Source organism: Brassica oleracea, chromosome C5 (assembly GCF_000695525.1).
Source record: "Brassica oleracea var. oleracea cultivar TO1000 chromosome C5, BOL, whole genome shotgun sequence".
Taxonomy (NCBI): domain Eukaryota; kingdom Viridiplantae; phylum Streptophyta; class Magnoliopsida; order Brassicales; family Brassicaceae; genus Brassica; species Brassica oleracea.
Window position 1 is genome coordinate 39,096,417 of NC_027752.1, and position 20,006 is coordinate 39,116,422.

General features: G+C 34.6%; 5 protein-coding genes across 9 annotated transcripts in view; 1 reads left to right on the plus strand and 4 right to left on the minus strand.

The window, feature by feature from the left end:
- Positions 1-1,850: 1,850 nt before the first annotated feature.
- The window catches only part of LOC106294782 (putative F-box protein At3g17620), a 24,881-nt gene continuing 6,725 nt past the window's right edge, over positions 1,851-20,006 (minus strand). Inside the window, exon 3 of one of the 2 annotated variants that reach the window (XM_013730441.1) lies at positions 1,851-3,267. In XM_013730441.1, the coding sequence (XP_013585895.1) occupies positions 2,140-3,264 (1,125 nt within the window). In that variant the 5' untranslated portion in view covers positions 3,265-3,267 and the 3' untranslated portion in view covers positions 1,851-2,139. Of the gene's footprint in view, positions 3,434-20,006 lie in introns of those variants that run through there. The other variant, XM_013730439.1, reaches the window with a different exon arrangement.
- Positions 5,737-7,120, plus strand: LOC106294786 (signal peptidase complex catalytic subunit SEC11C-like). Its single transcript, XM_013730445.1, has 8 exons — positions 5,737-5,879; positions 6,053-6,165; positions 6,251-6,322; positions 6,416-6,451; positions 6,539-6,584; positions 6,678-6,765; positions 6,884-6,941; positions 7,030-7,120. The coding sequence occupies exons 1-8, from the start codon at positions 5,798-5,800 to the stop codon at positions 7,078-7,080; spliced, it is 546 nt and encodes a 181-aa protein (XP_013585899.1). The 5' UTR covers positions 5,737-5,797; the 3' UTR covers positions 7,081-7,120.
- On the minus strand, positions 7,225-9,413 carry LOC106294781 (uncharacterized protein At1g04910-like). Of its 4 annotated transcripts, none has more exons than XM_013730435.1 (6): positions 9,193-9,413; positions 8,907-8,983; positions 8,589-8,659; positions 8,428-8,516; positions 8,129-8,350; positions 7,225-8,053 (listed from the first exon to the last, which is right to left on the minus strand). In XM_013730435.1, exons 1-6 carry the CDS (start codon positions 9,315-9,317, stop codon positions 7,318-7,320), a joined length of 1,320 nt encoding a protein of 439 aa, XP_013585889.1. In that variant the 5' UTR covers positions 9,318-9,413; the 3' UTR covers positions 7,225-7,317. The 4 variants fall into 4 exon arrangements, with proteins under 4 accessions (XP_013585889.1, XP_013585890.1, XP_013585892.1 ...); XM_013730436.1 differs by having other exon boundaries at positions 8,589-8,684; positions 9,193-9,386; XM_013730438.1 differs by having other exon boundaries at positions 9,189-9,333.
- On the minus strand, positions 9,563-12,156 carry LOC106294784 (elongation factor P). Its single transcript, XM_013730443.1, has 12 exons — positions 12,025-12,156; positions 11,541-11,722; positions 11,415-11,445; positions 11,306-11,319; positions 11,159-11,209; positions 10,822-10,891; positions 10,658-10,724; positions 10,509-10,576; positions 10,260-10,383; positions 10,103-10,142; positions 9,913-9,980; positions 9,563-9,816 (listed from the first exon to the last, which is right to left on the minus strand). Exons 2-12 carry the CDS (start codon positions 11,709-11,711, stop codon positions 9,804-9,806), a joined length of 717 nt encoding a protein of 238 aa, XP_013585897.1. The 5' UTR covers positions 11,712-11,722; positions 12,025-12,156; the 3' UTR covers positions 9,563-9,803.
- LOC106294783 (biotin carboxyl carrier protein of acetyl-CoA carboxylase) lies at positions 14,760-16,993 on the minus strand. Its single transcript, XM_013730442.1, has 9 exons — positions 16,885-16,993; positions 16,272-16,463; positions 16,054-16,130; positions 15,883-15,942; positions 15,559-15,768; positions 15,417-15,479; positions 15,249-15,317; positions 15,105-15,150; positions 14,760-15,017 (listed from the first exon to the last, which is right to left on the minus strand). The coding sequence occupies exons 1-9, from the start codon at positions 16,892-16,894 to the stop codon at positions 14,947-14,949; spliced, it is 798 nt and encodes a 265-aa protein (XP_013585896.1). The 5' UTR covers positions 16,895-16,993; the 3' UTR covers positions 14,760-14,946.

The following is a 20,006-nucleotide window of genomic DNA, read 5'->3' on the forward strand; positions in this document are numbered from 1 at the left end:
ATGAACAGAAGAGCTAGCTCATCTTTTGTCACTGCAGCGGGTTCCGTCTTCCCATAGATAACACTGCTGATCACTCTCACTGCATATCGCAGAACAGGGCTACGTATTCTCGCTTGCTTTGCCTCTCGAGAGATGAAGTTTCCTGAAGCGATGAATGTCCAGAAATCATTGTGTTCCGGGAAGTCAGGAACACAAGATTGACGTCCTTTCCCGAACCCAAAGACGTCGCACAGCTGAAAGATGGTCATGGAGTGGTACTGCCTGTTCACAATGAAGGAGAACATCGCCTTATCAGCAACTGGGTTGTCCTCGTCAGGATGGTAGAGGCGGGCTGATGCGAGGAACTGCCTGGTCAAGTCAGCATAGCAATCACAGTGAAGATCGAAGATGTATCCCAGGCCAATCTTCGCGAACAAGGCTTCAATATCCTCGGTTATCCCCAATGCATCTGTAGTGTCTCTGTGAGCGAAGCGCGACGGACATATTTCCATTCCCCTCATCTGCTCATAGAAATCATCATCATGTATATCCCATTTTCGACAGGGGCAGAACATCTTACCGCTTTCCTGTGTGATCGGTGTACAGCCCGCCTGGTGCATGAATGTCTCTAGCCCGCTCAGAAATGCGTTCGTCACCCTCCCGTCGGAATCTTTGTGCAAATACATCCAACTCCGTAACTCGTAAATACTACCGCCACCAGCCATTTTTTTCTTAAATTTTTTTTTGAAATTTTTTTTGAAATTTTTTTTTTCTACATCACACTCCATTCCAATTTTCGTTTTTCAATTAAACTCGAAAATTTTATTTTTTTATTTTTTATTTTTTTGTTTTTTTTTAATTTTTTTTTTAGGAATATTTTACATGGATTTTACATGGTTTTAACATAATATTTACAACGACTTTGCGACGAAATTAGGTAAGTTAAAGCGCATTGAATACACGTTTTCACCTAAATATAACGGTAACATGTTTCGTTGTAATGTCGATGTAATGATTACGACGTATTTCTCATTCCACGTACATTCGTCGTAAACTTACATGGATTTTACGACGAAAACTGTTCGTCGTAAATTTACATGGCGTTTACGACGAAAGTTGGATTCCTCGTAACTTCTTTCGTCGTAAATCTTCGTTGCCATGGGCACGTTTTCTTGTAGTGTAGTTCTTAATGCCGAGAATATGAGGACATTGCCGTTTGGGGATAGCTCTTCGGCGTGGTGATCTCGTAGGTGCTCGTGCACATAGTATTAAAATTTGATAATTATGTAAAATTCTATGGTGTTAAGAGTGATTATATCTAGTTTATTACTTTAACTACTATTTGTTTTGACTGGATAATCATGTAGTAATAGACTAATGACCTAAAAGCTTATATAAACTTATGTTGATGTCATTGATGGATGTGGACTGTTGTTGAACTATTTTCATTTTGTACTAATCAAGAAACCTGTCATAAACATAAAATTACTGCAAATTTACAACACTTAAAACAATTTACAAATTAAAAATAAACAAAATGTAAGAAACATGATTGGACACATAAATAGTCATATATTACAAAACTGATTTAAAATTTTTTTAAAGGTAAAATTGATTTATTAGTTAACTATAATTTTTTGAAAAAAATAGTATCCGTGAATAACTCTAAAATGGTCGATTTTGTTAGTTTTAGGGTTTTTTAAATTCAGGTTTTTTTTCTGGGCGGGTTATTTTCGGTCTCAGGTTATTTTACCCATGACAAGATCCCTACATTGCAAACACATAGACAACTAGAAATGAAATGGTCTCCATATCTTATAATTCCAAATCCAATCTCTTGCTTAAGAGAAATTAAGATACATCAAGCCATTTATTCAATAGGAGCATAGAGAGATCCAGTCATACAAGAGATAAAAATATACAAGCCAGACCACCATTGGGATTGAGTCAAAAGATTAAATGTAAAGAAAGGATGTGCCATCTCACCAATCCCTCAGTCTTATCAAGATAGGTTGGTTATTCAAAGCATACCACACATTATAATACACAGTTCTTTCCATTAAAATTAGTTGACAAATCATATATGCATTCGAAGGTGATTAGAAGAGAGAGAAAATATACTGGCTTCAACAAACCAAATCAATATATATATATATGCCATTAAGTTTGCACTGAACTTGGAACATAGGAGCACGCATGCGGAAAACCCTCTTTCCCTGTTGTAATCTTCCCTAAATCAACTTCCCTGAAGTAACTACTCTCTCCAAACCCAACGATGTAAGCAGTGTTGCGAGTCGGTTTTTCCACATTCCTATCTTCATCAAAGACAACCACAGCTGCATTCTCCTCGTCTACGACGAAACTACCACCGGTGTTAAACCGAAAACCAGTCAACGGCCCCATATCAACCGCAAAGAACATGCTCCACGACACAGCATCGGGCTCAACCTTAGTCGTAACCCAAACCTCCATCTCAAACGTCTCGCGATGCTGAAACAAAACCGCAAGCTGCTGCTGCTGCTCTTCTCCAACACTAGACAGAATCACAGCATCTTCTGAAAAACACTCAAACGGCAGAGGCATAAGCGGTCCGAATCTCTCTCTCGTGAAATCAAAACAGAGCAAGAAACCTACTCCTCCTGCTACCTTAGCGTACCAGTACGTGTTTCCTTTCAACGAAACGCCGTGGTTATCGTAACCTATATCCCAGTCTGTGTTAACATCAAGAACTCTCCAAGAATCAGAGCTCTTCAACGCATAGATTTCGTGAACATTTCCAGCGAATCTCAAGATCTTGTAGATGCGGAAAGACTTGCCTTCCTCGTACCCGAGAGCATGAGAGTACCAAATCTTTCTGTGGCGAACAGATGTGGGCTCAACGCAAATCCACCGAGTTTGGCTTGTGAAAGGGTTCCAAACGGCGAGCCAAGAGTAGGCTTCGGTTGTGCATAGCAACAAACCGTCGCAGTGACACACTCGAGATACAACGACTTGGTATGAATCGTCAAGGCTAATGAGTTTACCTGTAGTTTTTATCGTTGGATGATCAAGTCCTACTCTTTGGAGATTGACCCTCATCAGATGAAGACTACAGTTCATCATCACGACCGTCAAAATCTCGCCTTCGCTTGTTGTCTGAGAAAGGTGCTTCTTTGTAAAGGTTGCGTCTTTGCAAATAGTGTTCCAGTTTCTGCAAGTGCATCGGACTGATCTCATAGATGTCATCGGGACCCTTGAGAGGATCTCCTCGAGTAGCTCCGTCGATAGCTTGGACATCATCGTCATCGTCATCGTCATCGTGTCTTTAACGAGATTTAAGTTAGGTTTAATCTTTAGTAAAGTACTCCTTTTCCTCTGCTTTTCTCCTCTGTTACAGATTCTCTGACGGCGGTGAATGAAACTGGGCCGATGATGGGCTCTTCATGTAGGCTACTCCAATTTAGAGTGATACGAGAGTGGTAGTTAGGTTAACGTTCAACGTGTAAGCTAAGTTATCTACTCTGATTTCTAGTTTTTGCTCAAGTGTAAGCAATGGTGAGTTTTGAGCGTAATCTATTTTTGTTACTTTTGGTGACTGCTGCAATGGAACTACTTATGTCAAAAGATGCATCAGCTACTGTTACTAATTTCAATAAAACTGATTCTCAGATATGTTAAAGGAATTCTTACCATGGCAATCTCTTCTAAAAAAAAAATATGACTCCACTCACTGAATATATAGCGATAGTGATTGGGCTGAGATGAAAAGACACGCCGATCTGTATGTTTCTGGGTTAGAACCTTGTATCTTGGTCTGCTCGCAAGTAATCACAGTTTCTCGAAGCAGGGTCGGTTCTGGACAAAACCTAATGAAACATTTTCCTAAGAGCACCCGCAGCAGGTAATTCTCAATGAGTCCACAAATTAAAAAATCAAAAACTAATATTAATGAATTAAAAACTTAATTTTTAAAATGAAAATGATCAGGGTCGACTCTTTACGGAGGGACTTTGAGGATGGTGTGAGAGAATAAATTCAAAACACATGTTGTCATGTAAGTGGCTGAATTTTCTTCTCAAAATAAATCAAATACACCGTGGTTCAAAATATCAAATAAATTGTTTGTATGCTGTTTTTTTTTTTATTTTTTGATAACTCATAAAATAAAATTATTATCTATGAAGTACCATTATACATATGTTCAATTATATATAAGTATTAAGTTATAATGAAAATATTAATACTATATTTCTAAGAATTTTTAAGTGAGTTTCTAACCAATAGACACTTAAAACTTAGCATAAGTTTCTTAAATTACAAAACAGAAAAAAAAAATTTATATTGTTGAGAGACTTAGTGGATTTTTTACCGTCCACAATTTTTTTGAAGAAAATTACATATGCATAAGATTCCAAATTTTTTAAAAAAAATTGAAATCTTAACTAAATCGCCTGCAACCCCCAAAATCTCTAGGGTGGCCTTGTCTTGAAGCTCAACGGAAGCTGAATATAAAACCATTTCTCAGACAGCATCAAAGATAAATTGGCTCTGTTTTCTGCTTCATGAACTTGGAGTAATATTGCCAGAAACTCCATAACACTCCGTAACATGTTCTGTTGTTATGCTTATAGAATTTATAGATTATTAAGATCAAAATTTAAAGAACAACTTCTAGAAAATTCTCTAAACAATTTTTAAACTCATAAGTTATGTAAGAGCAGCATTAACCATGGAAGCTTAAGGGGGTGCTTAAAAAATAAGAATAAAATAGTGGATGGATCCCACCATTTTCGAAAATAAGGATGCTTCTGCTGCCTAAATAAGCAGCGATCTTGGGGAGATTTTTCGACTGTTCGCGGGCTCCACTAACATGTGGCGGTCCGCGATTGTGGGTTTTAAAAATTTTTTTCTTTTTAATCAGAGAAAAAAAAAAAAATAAGCACCCCAGATGGGATGCCGGGATAAATCTTAGATCTTTGACATCTTATATAGAGATCTGGACAATTTCCTAATCTCATAAGTAAAATATATTTAGATAATTCCTAAATATTCTACCTAATCCAATTATTCAATGCTTACGGCTTACCCTGCATGTCATGCCAGGACAAAATGTTCTTACACAATAAGGTGAGCAGAATCAGAGGAGTTGCTTACAAACCAGAAGTGACCAACAATTAATTATTACATAGAGAAGAACAGGACAAGAGCCATGACAAAAAGAAACCAAACCAAATGAAAAAAGATGCGCTACGGAAATAAACTATATAGATTGATATTCTCATTAAATACAGACTTATAGAGTTAATCAACACAATCGCCAGATAGTCCTCTTCCCTTGCTCTTGCTTGATCAGCTTCTTTAAAAACGTCCCATCTTTGGATAAAATGTTCCATTGTTTGCAAGTATATCGGACACTTATCAGAGACCTCAGCGGAACCCTAGAGAGGATCTCCTTTACCAAATCTGGTGGAAGATCGGAAAGTATGGTCATCGCTCTCCAACTTTCAACAATGAATTTTTTATTTATTTTTTGATGTAACCCACAAATTAAGGTAGGTTTGTTTACCTTTTCCTCTGTATCAGATCATTTCCCCTATGAAACTGCGCCAATTGTGGGCTCATATGTGGGCCAAGACAAAACCGGTTCAAAGTTGTGTATAGCCGAAGGTCTAACATTTAAAGTTAAATTCATTTAATAATTAAACCGGTTTGGCTGGCAGTGGCAAACCGAGATATAAACCGATTACCTTCCAAAAGCGCTAGTGGAGAAATCTGTTTGCTTCTTCTTCTTCTTCTTAACTGAAACGCGCGAAGAGAAACTTCTTCAGCGGATCGAACAATGATGGGTTGGATCGGAGAAACAGTGGATTCCATCAAATCAATCAAGATCCGTCAGCTTCTCACTCAGGCCGTTACGCTCGGTTCGTTTCCATATCACTAATTCAAACCTCATCTGGATTTGAATTCTATATCAAACCGTTTAACCAATACGCTAACATTGCACCACGGACATCGTTTTTTTTTTGGGATAACGATCACTGTTACATAATGTTTTTTGAATAAAGGTGTTACCTTTTTTTTTATTGGTTGTTAGGTATGATCGTGACGTCTGCATTGATATTATGGAAGGCTATGATGTGTGTGACTGGCACTGAATCTCCTGTAGTGGTTGTTCTCTCTGGAAGCATGGAACCTGCCTTTCAGAGAGTATGTGTTTCTCTCTATCTTTGGTTCTTTTTGCTCCTGCTATTTTGAAATGAGTTTGTAATCAGTTCGAGGGCAAATGTTACAGGGGGATATATTGTTCTTGCGCATGACCAAGGACCCCATTAGAACAGGCGAGATTGTTGTTTTCAAAATTGATGCAAGTCTCTCTCTCTCTTGTTCTGTTCCTCCCAGTTTCCTGTCTCCTTATTGGTTTAACTTGTCTTGATTATGCTTCTTCTTCTTCTTTCAGGGTCGTGATATACCAATCGTCCATCGTGTCATTGAAGTAATGTTCTTTTCTTTAACACTTTCTCGTTACCATTTCTAAAGATTGAAGTGAGTATAGTATTAAGATATTACTATCACACTACAGGTTCATGAGAGGAAAACTACTGGAAAAGTTGATGTTCTAACAAAAGGTGCTAGCTTTTCTTTGTTTGAATGTTAAACCCATTTACAGTAAACTGTGTCTATTCATGGATTAGTTGACACCACCTTTTGCATTTTTCCAGGTGACAACAATGATGTGGATGACATCGGTCTCTACGCTGATGGACAAATGTGGCTTCATCGCCACCATATAATGGGCAGAGCTGTTGGGTAAGTACTCTAAACCTGCCCGAGATGGTGAAACAAAGAACAAACCGCATGACCTCACTGAAGATGATTCGATAAAGATCAATAGTAGTGTAAATGATTTCATTTTCGTATTTCTCAGTTTCTTGCCGTACGTTGGATGGGTGACTATTATCATGACAGAAAAGCCTATCATCAAGGTACAATCTTCTTACACAGGGGCCTGCGTTTATAATATATGTTTATGGTTTGAGACTCACTATAAGCTCTTTGTTTATATTCTTTCAGTATTTACTCATTGGTGCAATGGGTCTGCTCGTTATAACATCCAAAGACTGAAACAACATACATAAAGACGACTCTACAGAGGAGAAGTGGCTTCTGCAATTGCAACCCTCATCATCTTTTTGTAGTTTCATGTCCTTAAACCGAATAACAAAACAGAGTTCATAATTGAACCTTAGATTCTTATAAGCCATATTTTTATAAATTTATATAGTTTTTGTGACAGTATTCTTGTCTGTGACTTCCACTCAGTGTCAAAAAAAAAAAAAAACTATAACTTGTGTCTGTAAATTACAGCTTGAACTCACAGAAACAGTCGGGCAATGCAGATCCTCTGCCAATTTCAAAATCATTCCTATGAACCTCCCAAAGAGCTTTCTTCAGCTCTTCCTCTTCAAGTCCCTGAGAAGTCAGCTCTGCAAACGCCTTTCTACTCAAGAACAGAGTCTTATGCATCCCTTTATAAGCTCGCATGGCTGCAACCATCTTATCCATGTTTCCAAAGTAAGTAGCTACATAGGCGTCGCTGCTGATGGAAACGTAATAATCCAACGCAGCTTTTGTGTTACCATGCATTCTCGTGAAATCTTCACGGTTTAGAAGATCAGACTTTGTGAACACCTTTGTATAAACCGATGTGAAACCTTCCATCTCCAGCAGACCGTCTCCAGCTGCTAAGTATATGTTTGTGGTCGTTGGGATTCTTAGTGACTGAAGCATCAACGCTGTTTCGTTAGGAGTCAGAGGACACTTGCCTCGCTTTCTCCAGCTCTGAGCTATCTCTCCTGTCCATGGTTTTTTGTCTTCTCCTCCGGCAGCTTTAATAGCAGCAAGTGAGGAAGGGGATAGGTTCGGGTATTCGCATCGGCTGTATGCTACCATATCAGGCTCGAATCTGAGGTGAAGTGATAGAAAAGGTTTGGGTATGGCATCTAAAAGCTCGAGGGCCTTCTTCTCCAAGGAGGTAGTGAGGCGTAGAGCTGAGTAACAAGCTTGGCAGAGGGTGGCTTTTGCGTATTGGGGATACCTGAAACGTAACCACGCAAATGCTGAGAATAAGAGACTATAAGATTCAACAGTGTGACAAAAAAAAAACATGTACCTGTCTCTGCGCTGGCTCATTGCAGGTGTTAGAGAGATGTAATGATGTTCTAGTAATAGTGGGAGAATGGTTTCTCTGTAATCGAATTGACCTTTCCTTTTGCTGCAGTCTACTCTGAATGGCTCTTTTGATGATATATCTGTGGGAAGATCCTTGACAACTTTGATAAAGCCATTCATCTTTTGAATAAAGTAGTCTACATCAAACACATCTCCAAATCCACTGCAGCAAAAAACATCTTGTTTACAAAAGTGATACCAAACTAAAGAAGCTTAAAAGAGGTAAAGAGGTTACACTACCTTGACTCATTCCAATAGGCAGCTACCTCAAATTTGGGTAAAACAAGCGTGGCATTTAATAGACGAGTGATTCCAACACCATCACACAACTGTAAGAGCGTCACATGATCAATGATTGCTTTATGAAGAGAAAGTAAGAAACATTGGTCCAAAACACTTACATCGCGTCTCATCTGATTGAGGCCACCAAAGCAATCAATGCGGATGAATCCACTGCTTTTAGCAGGTAGAGCTGAACAAAAAACCAAAGCAGATGTCTGCAATGAAAGCCGTTCAAAAGTATTCTTTGGACTCAGAATATAAACAAACAAATAACTTCAGCGAAAACAACAAGCAATGCCTTTTTTTCTAAACAATATACAAAGAATCTGAACAAACCATCTAAAGCTACTTATATCTTCACATTCAGATCTAACACAGGAGTCACTCTTACTGAACAAAGCTACTACTTAAAAGGATAGAGAAAAGGAGTCACATACGAGTGAGATGTCCATGTAACCACCATTTGCAAGGACGCCACTCTGCTATCCTCTTGACACTCCATATATCATAATCACTGAAGCAAATGACAAAACCTCAAGTTATATATCTCTACAAACACAAGCCAATAAAGAGATAAAGCTGGAAACTTTAAGTTAATTTTAGTATCATCATGTAGGCCTATCTTCAAGAACCATCGATCGATTGTTACCCAGCTAAATATCTAACATTTCCAATTTTGTATAGGTTTGATCCAAAGACAAAGAAATCTATAGACTCACTTACAGCAGAGAAACCGAGGAGAGTGGAGTGTTCACGAACTGAGGCGACGGAGATAGCAAGATCACGGCGAGGAGGAGAGAAAAGGTCAAAACGACGACGAAGAGTGGCTTCACTGGCAACGAAACCATTTGATGTTTGATCGGAGAAGACAAAGGAAGTATTGCCCCGTTCAGTTTTGTATGAATTTTATTAAGATCTGTTTGATTTATCGTTTTACTTTTGTTTTTTTTGTTTTTTTTTTGGTTATTACAGCTAGACAACCATGTTGTTTAAAATGTTCTCTAAAACTTGGATTGAAGAAGTTAAGTTACGCACAGGTAGATAAAAGAGAGATAGAGGGAGTAAATGGTTAACACTTAACACTAATCAGCAATCAACATTCTAAGTTTTGATCAAAGCCCTCGCTTTTATTGAAAGACAGACACACACTCATGTTTTACAAGAATCTGTAAATTTTCGTATAGAAATTGTAACACCTTAATCAATGAAGGTGTTCATAGATTATGAGAACTTGAATAACAGTAACATTAGCATCTTAATCTTTCTATTAAAACGCTTCTCAACATAAAACTTCCTCCATAAGAGACGGCGCCATTTTGACTATGCAAGTCGTTTTATTTGTTGTCTCTGTACACAAAAAAAAACGCAAGAAGAAGACTGTTAAGCAATTATGTAACAGCAATGAACATCTTGGCACTAAATTAAAGAGTTGGCTTGATTTACCTCTTGACAAAAGAATCATCCTCAGTGTTTATCACAATCTTTTCCCCTGCCTCCAGATAAGATGGTACCTGAGGATACCAATGGAATTGTTAGAGGCTTAGAGCAATCAGACTAGTTTCTTGATCACAAGAAAGATTCAAGGTAAAAGAACTTGAATTGCTGTAACTTCCAAAGGAAAGAGAGATTTTACTTGAATAGTAGAACCATTATCCAGGAGAGCTCTCTTGTAACTGCAGTTTCATTCGCCATTGTTGAGAAAGACGATGGTAAGAATCAACGATATGTAAAGAGACATATACCGAAGAAAAAAGTGAAAAGTTTTCCTGATCTCGAAAGGAAAGACATACCGAGGAGCTGAGGTTAAGCCTTTCATGGGAAGTTGAGTTTCTTGGATCGTGCATGTGACATGCTTAGGGACAGATGCAGATAAAGCTCTTCCATCATACAGCTGCAACTGGACTCTCATTTCCTCTGTCAACACACGAACATATATCAAAGGGAAGGAAAGAATCAACAGAATACGTTAGCAGTTATAGAACATGCAAATGGATTCTAGCAAAACAAACAAAGCGGACTGATGTTGTTGCTACACCAACCTTTTAAATATACAGCAGCTTTGCCAAATATGTCCAATGGCACCTCAACTTGCTCAAACGTATCGGGCCTGTCGAATAGGCAATCATATTTTACAACTCATGATCCTGCAAAATATATAAAGTCTACGAAACAGGTAAGGAGGACTCACTCAATCAGGAATGCAGTATCTCCCTCAGTATATAAACATGTGAACGATTTCTCCTGAACAAAAACCTCTGCAGTAATAGATTGATCCAAAAATCAATATCACACCAAAATAATATATGATATAGTTACGCTAGGCTCTGAATGTTAATGGGATAAGCAGCATACTCTCAACGGACTCCTCAGGTCCAAACCGCAGGTTAAGTTTGCTCCCGTTGTCAACATCTCGAAGCTCAACCTGTTTCCCGCAAAGAAAAAAGAGAGGTGCAAGTATTGAGGCTAAGAAAGAGAATATCAACAGAAAAAGACAAGGTAACTATTGATAAAATAGAACAAGTCGAGTAGCAAAGGCTAAGAAAAAAAAAAGAAACTTATAATTAACAAAACCATATCAAATAACAAGCCACACGCCTAATCAGCTTAACATGATCAGTTTCTGCATTCCTAAGCTGGTGCTTTCACAGCTAATATGATGAAATGACATTTTGGAGTTCCAAATGCATACCTGTATGGAGGCTCCTCCTCTGCCTTGTTGTTTATGCTCTGATTCTACAACCTATAACAGGAACAAAAAAAACAATCGTGTTTATCAATACGTAGAAGAACCAAAAAAGACTGAAAACATGATGAAACAAATGTCCAAATGACTAACCCGGAAAGTACGTCCTGAAAAAGTCCACGTTCCATCCAAAATTGAGTTAGATTCATACCTATCCATAAACGCTCTGATATATAACAGAAAAGGAGAAAAGCCGCCAAACCTGTTCGTTCAATAACGTTCCCTGGCCTTAACTGGAAAAAAAAAAAAAACAACCAAGAACTCAGAGTGAGCACAAGAAAACGAGCAATAATAATAACTCTGCTAATCAAATGAGTAGGAACTCTACCTGAATGGCGTTAACTTTAACGCCGCGGCTTTGAAGAGCAGACCACAGTGAACCTAGCGCACGAGTTTCCCGGGAGCATCCACCTGATGTCGCCACTGTGATCCCGTGACTTACGCGTGATAACAGCGATCGGCTCAAAGAATAAAGCGATCTACTCGAGATCCCTCGCATCTCCGTTACACCTGCAACAACAAAAAGAAACAAGCTTTGTGTTTTTTTTTCTTCTTCTTTCAATGTCGGAATATATACACAAAGCAAACCAACGCTTTTGTCTTCCTAATCAAAACGAAGAATCAAACAAAACAGAGTACAAGATAACAGAATCTGTTCGTATCTCACGAACAGTTCTCAGTACTAAGCACATAGAAGTATTGCAATTTTCAAAGCTAAAAAAAGTAAAGCTTTTTCAAAACCCTTTAGACTTGATATAGCTATCGAAGAGAGAAAAGGAGAGAAGATGGCTCGGAAAGAGAGGGGTTTTTACCAGTGGGAGAGGAAGATACAAATCAGTCGAGTCGAGTGATGGAGAAATGCGAATCACGACGATTTGGGAGGGGAGACGGCGGTGGAACTTGTTAACCGGAATAAACCCTCTCGTCTTTGGGCCGAGAGAGGATAGTAAGCCCAATATGCAACTTGTCGTACTGAAGGCTATATTTTGAACGCAAACGTTGTTTTGGGTCGAAACGAGTTAGGGGACCCATCGACCCCCTCACGATAGCTAGGAAGGATATTGAGAAAAATATTCGTTTTTGTATTTAACACTGCCCTCACGTGCACAGACATAATTTTATTACGAATATCCATGACCAAAACTACTGCGATAAATTATTATTTGCGTCTTCGGAAAACTAAAAGGCAAATCTCCAAAATAGCACTTTTCTAAGTTTATCCTTTGAAAATTTTAATTTTTTTATTTTTCAAAATTTGAAATCTTATCCTCAAAACCTCATTTCTCAGCTCTAAACCCTAAACCTTAAATTCTAAACCCTAAACCTTAAATTCTAAACCCTAAACCTTAAATTCTAAACCCTAAACCTTAAATTCTAAACCCTAAACCTTAAATTCTAAACCCTAAACCCTAAACTCTAAACCTTAAACCCTAAACTCTAAACCCTAAACCTTAAATTCTAAACCCTAAACCCTAAATCCTAAACTCCACCATTTAACTCTAAACCCTAAGTTTGTGACTTTTGATAAAACATTAAGTGATATTTTTGTGACTTTTGACCTTGAATGCTAGTTTGGGAACAAAAACTTGATTTAGTGTTATTTTTGTCTTTTTCTCAAAACTAAATCAAACATCAAATTATTTATATTTGATACACTTTTTATTTAAAACACTCAAATATTAAAAATATTTTAGAAAATATCTTTATGCAAATTCTTTTACTTGATTAATAATTGATTATAAATTATTGTATATGTTAATTTCAAAAATTTATAATAATAAAATATTATTTTCAGATAATAACACAATATATCAAAATTATCTTATTTAAAATATGATATTATTATTTTTTTGTCATCTAAAATATGATATTATTATAATATACAAATATTTTTTATTTATTTAATATATATATATATATATATATATATATATATTCATTAAGATAACAATACAATATATAAGAATTATCTTTCTTCTTTTTAAAATGATATTATTAATATAAGTTCGTTTTTATTATAAATAAGTTATATTTAAGAATTTATTAAGAGTAACTTTGACATTAACCGGTCTAACTTTTAACGTAAGAACTCTGTTACGAAAAATCAATTCGCAAATAATAGTATAGATTTTATTTTTAATCTAAAAAAGTTTGGTTCTCGTGAATGCATACATACTAGGTGTTTTGTTCGCACATACAAGCATAATTATCTTATAACTATTTATTACTATTTATTATTAATTTAAAATATCATTATTTTAATTTTTTTTAAATAGTATAATTTTAATAAATTGTTTTTTATAAAAAAAACGGATTGGGCTAATGCATGTATCGATGTGTGCAAATTATTATATCCAAAGACCATAAAACAAAATTATTATCAAAACATGTTTTTCTTTTTAAGTTATTTTAATTATATTTCTATGATGAATTTATTCAATAAAGGTAATAATGTATTTAGTAAGTCTAACACTAACGTGAAAGTTCAAATGCGAAAAATCATTTTGCAAATAATAGTATAAATAGACTTATATGGATGATTTCTCTTTTAGCTATATGACACATGGATTAATCTGTTTAGCCTTTAAAACTCTTATTCTTGACCCTAAATATCTCCCGAAGGATATATGCTTTGGCTAAAGAGAGACTTAGGCAGCTATTTTTAGGCCATAATTTTATCCTTTCGTATATAAAAGAAGATTATTCATAATCATAAGATATGATGCCTTCATCACGGGCCATACTTTATATCTTATGTTGTCTTCATCACGGCACATCACTTATCATACTTATCTTCTGGAGACTTCAAAATTACCAATTCATGTTAACTCGTGAAAAAAGGCAGATTTTCCAATGTTTAATAGTGAAGTAGTGATTCTTGGATACATGAAATATTTCTTAAAGAACTTTAACCGAAAAAAGTTTAAACAACACTAAAGATTAGTACTTCAAATGTAGAATATTTTCTACTAAACAAACGTGATCTACACAAACACATGCGTATCTTAGGTTTCATTAATTATTACAACAATGGTTATCCTGATCCAAAAAGTTTATTCTATCAAACGTTCATTGTGTCTAGAGCCATCTTCACACACACATTAAAATATACACATAAATATCTATATATATATATATATATATATATATATATATATATATATATATCTTCATATAAATCATCATTTGAGTAAGCACAAAAACTAAGCAACAAGTCTTATTGTTGTAGAAACAGTGCCAAGAAGCAACGTTTTTTCTCATCAAATGTCTTCGTCTTACATATCATCAACCTACGAGCTGATGAAAGCCGGAGAACATCCAAAGAGAGCGGTGATGGTGGAGAATATTCCGGCGGCGAAGAAGCGGGCAGTGAAAGAACGTGACATCAACGAAAGTGCAGAGGCATTTATACAGAAATTCAGAAAGCAGCTTCTTCTCCAAACGGTTGGAATCAACTGTTAGTAACAGCAATGCTTAGTAGAAATCATCACCTATAAATCTCTCGTATCTGTGTGTGTGTGTGTGTCTATGTACTAAGAAAGAAATAAGTATCATAATGTTCTTGTTTATATAAAAAAAGAAGAACAGAATAAAACAGTGTCTTAAAAAAAGAACTTTCAGACAAACAGAAACACAGAGATGTGAATGAAGTTTTATATTGTTATAAAAAAAAAAAAAAACATACACAAGGCACGTTTCACAACATAAAACCAAGCTCAGGTCTGGTTCTAGTACTACTGAAGCTTCTTGATCCCAGGAAAGGAAGGAAGGATTGATATGAGAGCATCATTGTATCCTACAGGCTCTGTTTCGAAATTAGAAAACAATAAAAAAAATCATTAGGCAAAGAGTATTAAGAAAGGTTAAAGAATAATAAGAAGATAACACTTGCCTCCATCCTCTCTGAGTATTTTGACAACCTCGCCGGTAACATCAGACTGGAAGATTGATCAAGAAACAGACGAGCAATGTTAACAGACTTGGTGACAAGCAAGAGTTATAAGATGATTAATAATACATCAGAAATTGAAATAACCTCGATTGGAAACTGGCCACCGAGTTGTTCAATATAGCACAGAACTTGACCTTCTTTCACTTGGTCTTTCTGTCAAGCGTAAACAAAAGTCAAAGACAAGAGTAATGAGCGCCGTCTCCCCATAAAAATCAAACACTATCTTCTTGCTCAAGAAGATTGGGCTTTTACCTCTTTACATGACGAAGGAGTGCGTTTACCCTTTATGGTTTTGGATCTCCTGAAGAACCCTACCTGCATATCCCCCACACAGCATTTAGATTTGGTGACTTTCTGACATTTATTTAGCCTTTTAAGTTGTGTGGTCTCTTACTTTTGGAGATTGGAGAATCACCAAACCCTGATCAGCAGCTGAGGATGTTGGTTTTGTGATAGCCAGTGAAGTAGAGGAAGCTGATCCATTCGAATCAACACCCTCCGTGGTTGCACTTGCAGCAACGGCAGCAGGAATGGGCTGAGGTTGTGGTGGACTACTGTTGTTGTCAGCTAAGTTCCTTGCTACATATAGGCGGAAACCCCCCAGCTATTAGCGTGTGCAAATGAAAGACGTGGAAGATATTAGAATAACAATCCTTTAAAAGAACTTAGCTGAGCACTACTAATCAAAAGAGCAATAATATAACTACAGAGCCCTTACTTTCAATTCAAACTCTGCAATTGATGAGGAGTCGCATATTTCAGTTACAAGAGCTTCCACCTACAAGATCGAATAAAGGAATCAAACCAAATGTTTTTTATTTTTTATTGTGCAAAGTACATTCCTATAAAGCATGTTCCCATAGAGTCAAAAATCAAATCAAAATCCCACCTCAGAGGGCTTGGGAACAAGCTGAGCGTTCAATGGAGATGGCTTGGTCATTTCAGCATCTTCTACTTCAACAGTAGCTATTGATATAAAATTGTTAATTGAGAAAACATTTAAGGAGAAATAAGAGACATACCCTTCTACGCACAATGTGAAACACTCGGTGCATCTATCATAGAAGAAAGACCTAGAGATCATAAAGCATAGAGAGATAAACGTACCTGCAGATTCAGCAGCTGTGACAGTAGACGCTTGGGGAGCTTTCACAGAACCAAGAGTTGCCCTGAGACTCAAGTACTTAACCGGCCTTTGACCAATCAACACTCTTTGATTGCATGGTATCTGTAAGCTTCCAGATCTTACTCTACTGAGGTCTACTGCTGAGATTTTAATCTTAGGAACTCCTAGGCTACCTGAAATAGACACCGAGGTCTCGTTTACACCCTCAAATCCGAGATAGCTCTAGAAGCATTCAGTATGAAAATCTCATGGTATCTGTATTGATTGGATTTATAAGAAACTAATAGTCATTATTTAATTAAATTACAGAGAGTGTAAATGACAAATGATTAAATTAGATTAAGCTTAATTCAATGTAAAGGAAGCAACTTTGAACTTAAGATCACAATTCACAGCATAAACCAAATCAAATCAAATCAAATTGTTCAAATGAAGTCCCCAAAGTTTCCATATTTTTCGATGAATATCATTCTATGAGAGAAGATAAAACTATGAAATCATCCAAGTTTTTGAATGTGAGAACAAGAACCTGGTCTCGTGTTAAGAACTCGTATGATTAGACAAGACAGCAAAAGACAGGTGAGAGAAACTTACAGGAAGCCATGAAGGAGGGAAGGCAAGGATTCGTGACAGAGAATGTAAGGCAGAGAGGGATGAGATTATTGAAACCGATACGAACGAGGGTCGAGCGAGGGCGAGAAGACTCTTGATTAAATCAAAAAAAAAAAAAAATTTGAGGTGAACGCTCTTTGTTGGTTGGGTTAGCTCATTCGATACAACCAGAGTGTCTTTGTACAGCTAAGCACGAAAGACTAAACTTTTCTTTTATTTGGGCTTTTCTAGCCCATTAATTGTTAATAGGTAAAATATACACTTATTAGATGTTAATGAATTTTTTTAATCTAACTTATATTTAAAAATAAAATTTATTAAATATTATAGATTTTACTATTTTCTTACTAATATTTAATATAAATTTGATGTATGTTAAATCAATTTGTATAAAATTAATAAAAATGTTATAAAATTGTATAATTATCAAAAATTTAGCCTAAAAAATATTTATAATATTTTTAGATATATATAATAAACTAATGATCTTACGATTAGATATTTAATATTTTTTAAATTGTAGAAATTTTTGAAAGTTTTGGTGATACAAAATGTATAATTATACAAAAGTAATAATATTTCAAAATTTGAAATGTTATATATGAATATATTTATTTTATAGATGATGTATGGGCTATTACCATATTTTAAAAAAGTTTACCAAAAAAGAATATCAATATTAAATGTAATATATGAATTATTACCATATTCTAATAAGTTTGCCAAAAATATAAATCAACATTAAATAAAATTATCCATGTCATATTTTTTCGGAAGCCATGTCATCAATTTCATTAGTCATGTCATATTTGTTTTGTGAAATTGATTGTAGAGATAACATGTGGCAAAATCACTTCTCAAATATAGTTTAGGGGATACCCATAGGATTAACTAATCCAAACTTTAGGGTTTAGAGTTAAAAGGTGGAGATTTGAGATTGAGATTTAAAAATTTCATAAAAAATAAATACTAAAAATTTGAAAATAAAAATTTTTAAAATATTTTTAAAAAATATTTTTGAATTACAAAAAGAAAATTTGAAAAAGGAATAAAAAATAATTTCAAAATCTTTTTTTTTAAATTATAAAAAAGTTTGAATTTGAAAACATATAATCTAAAACTTTTTAAAAAATATATTTTTTAATTTTTTATTTATATTTTTTATTTATATTTTATATAATAATTGCATCAAGTAATTTCGTGTTTGTTTAACATAAATGTATATTCATTTTTCACTTAAACAAAACTTTTGAATATTTAGTTAATGTCGTGTTTATTTTAAAATTAAATTTATATTTATTTTTAACTAAAATGAACTTTTAAAATATCTAACTAATTTTCTAATTATAACTAAACACATGTACAGTTTTGTATTAATCTACGATATTAATTTTATATAATATTTTTCAATAAATTTTTTGATCTTTCACCAGTAAAATTTTTCAATTTAGAATTTTGTATCACATGATTTAAAATATGAAAAATTTAAAATAAATAAATTAAATTATTGCATGTGAACTATAAAATTGTTGTGTTTTAAAATGTTATATTAAAAAAAATTAGTAATATGGTTAATATTACAATTAATCATGTAAAACAAATAATTATGTGTATAAAAATAAAATAATCACCCGCACGGTTGTGCGGGTCAAGACCTAGTATAATCTAAAACTATAAAAAAAATTATTTTTTTATTTTTTTTTATTTTTTTATATATTTAGGTATTAGGGTCTTTTAGCTATTAAATAAAACATTTTGGTCATTTTCCTCCTTGTAGTCTATTTTTGTGATCAAAACTTGAAAATTGTCTATTTAGGAGAATTGCCCTAGCCCATGTATATGGTTTGTAAAAAATTCATAAAATTATAAAATTATTAAATTTGTTCTTACGGGGTCTAACCGGTGACCAAGGAATGAAAAAGAATAATGCATTTTTTATTATTTCTTTTTAATTTTATCATTTATAAGGAATAGTTTTTCATTTTTATTCTTTCTCATTCTTTTTATTCTAGAGGAATATAGAACAAATTTGTTCCTCCCCAAAATTGATAAGGAATAATTTTTCTTTTCATTCATATAATTTTATTCATTTGCATTTTTTCCAATTTATTTCCTCTAATGGTCACCGGTTAGACTCAAGTTTGTCAATCTTCAATTTTTTGTTTTTACCTTTCGTCACTAATTCTCCGTTAGATTCAATTTTGGACGTAAATCTTAAATTAAAATATCCAGATATTTATATAAAGGATATTTACACACGTTTAAGAACACTTTATCCAACGTTGTTTTCTTAAACTAAAAAATGGTTATACTGAACACACTTGGATGCATGCAAGAACCTTCATACTTGAACTATCGCAAGCAATTTTAAATTCGGATTGTTTAATTATTTTTCCTTTAATATATTTGGTTGTGTATATAAAATTCTACTTACTATTGCACATTTTTTTATAACCACAAATTACTATTGCACATTTACGCTCAATAGGTTGACAACTTGTAATAAAAGTGTATTAACATTAGAAACTTATGTGATTGATATAGTATACTGTAATATATCAATCAATTGTTTTGACAAAAGATAGATATATTACACATAGACGGCCCTATATTATATAGTCTGCGTTGAAAAGGCTGGACAACAAAAGAACAAAAATGACAAGAAAAAGTAGCAACTCATGTATAAACAATAAGCCATGAAATTGTGAAGAGAATCTTCTTTTAAGAAAGACATGCAGCGTACAATGGTCAGAATAACAAAGAAAATTACTACAATCGCCAGGGAAAACGATTTGACGTGGTAAGTATTTTCATTGGCTAGTTGTCACACGTATAACAAGGCTAATTATATGTGGAGGTGCATACATTGATACATAGTTTTTGTTGTAAAACTGGACCGGATAGAGCAGGGTCGCAGCTAATAATTTGAGAAATAGTGTAATAAATGGAACACTGGATTTAACGTGGAAAACCCCAAAGGGTAAAAACCACGGACAAGGTAGAAGAATTTATTACGAGAAAAATAATAGGAGTTACAACCTCTCAATTATAACGGAGAAATCGATTAATAATTTTCTCGTTATAATAGGAGAAAATACCCAAAC

Bases quoted from the DNA above. Each gene is read 5' to 3' on its own strand.
- LOC106294786 (XM_013730445.1), top strand. From the start codon at position 5,798: ATGATGGGTTGGATCGGAGAAACAGTGGATTCCATCAAATCAATCAAG. The intron at 5,880-6,052 runs GTTCGTTTCCAT...ATTGGTTGTTAG, and splicing joins CACTCAGGCCGTTACGCTCG to GTATGATCGTGACGTCTGCA. The intron at 6,323-6,415 runs GCAAGTCTCTCT...TTCTTCTTTCAG, and splicing joins TTGTTGTTTTCAAAATTGAT to GGTCGTGATATACCAATCGT.
- LOC106294784 (XM_013730443.1), bottom strand. From the start codon at position 11,711: ATGCGAGGGATCTCGAGTAGATCGCTTTATTCTTTGAGCCGATCGCTG. The intron at 10,725-10,821 runs GTATGCTGCTTA...CTATTACTGCAG, and splicing joins ACCTGAGGAGTCCGTTGAGA to AGGTTTTTGTTCAGGAGAAA. The intron at 10,143-10,259 runs GTATGTCTTTCC...ATGAAACTGCAG, and splicing joins GGCTTAACCTCAGCTCCTCG to TTACAAGAGAGCTCTCCTGG.
- LOC106294783 (XM_013730442.1), bottom strand. The intron at 16,131-16,271 runs GTACGTTTATCT...TTATATCAATAG, and splicing joins CACAGCTGCTGAATCTGCAG to CTACTGTTGAAGTAGAAGAT. The intron at 15,769-15,882 runs GTAAGGGCTCTG...ACACGCTAATAG, and splicing joins TTGCAGAGTTTGAATTGAAA to CTGGGGGGTTTCCGCCTATA.
- LOC106294781 (XM_013730435.1), bottom strand. From the start codon at position 9,317: ATGGTTTCGTTGCCAGTGAAGCCACTCTTCGTCGTCGTTTTGACCTTT. The intron at 8,517-8,588 runs GTAAGTGTTTTG...ACGCTCTTACAG, and splicing joins TCAATCAGATGAGACGCGAT to TTGTGTGATGGTGTTGGAAT. The intron at 8,054-8,128 runs GTACATGTTTTT...GTTACGTTTCAG, and splicing joins ATGAGCCAGCGCAGAGACAG to GTATCCCCAATACGCAAAAG.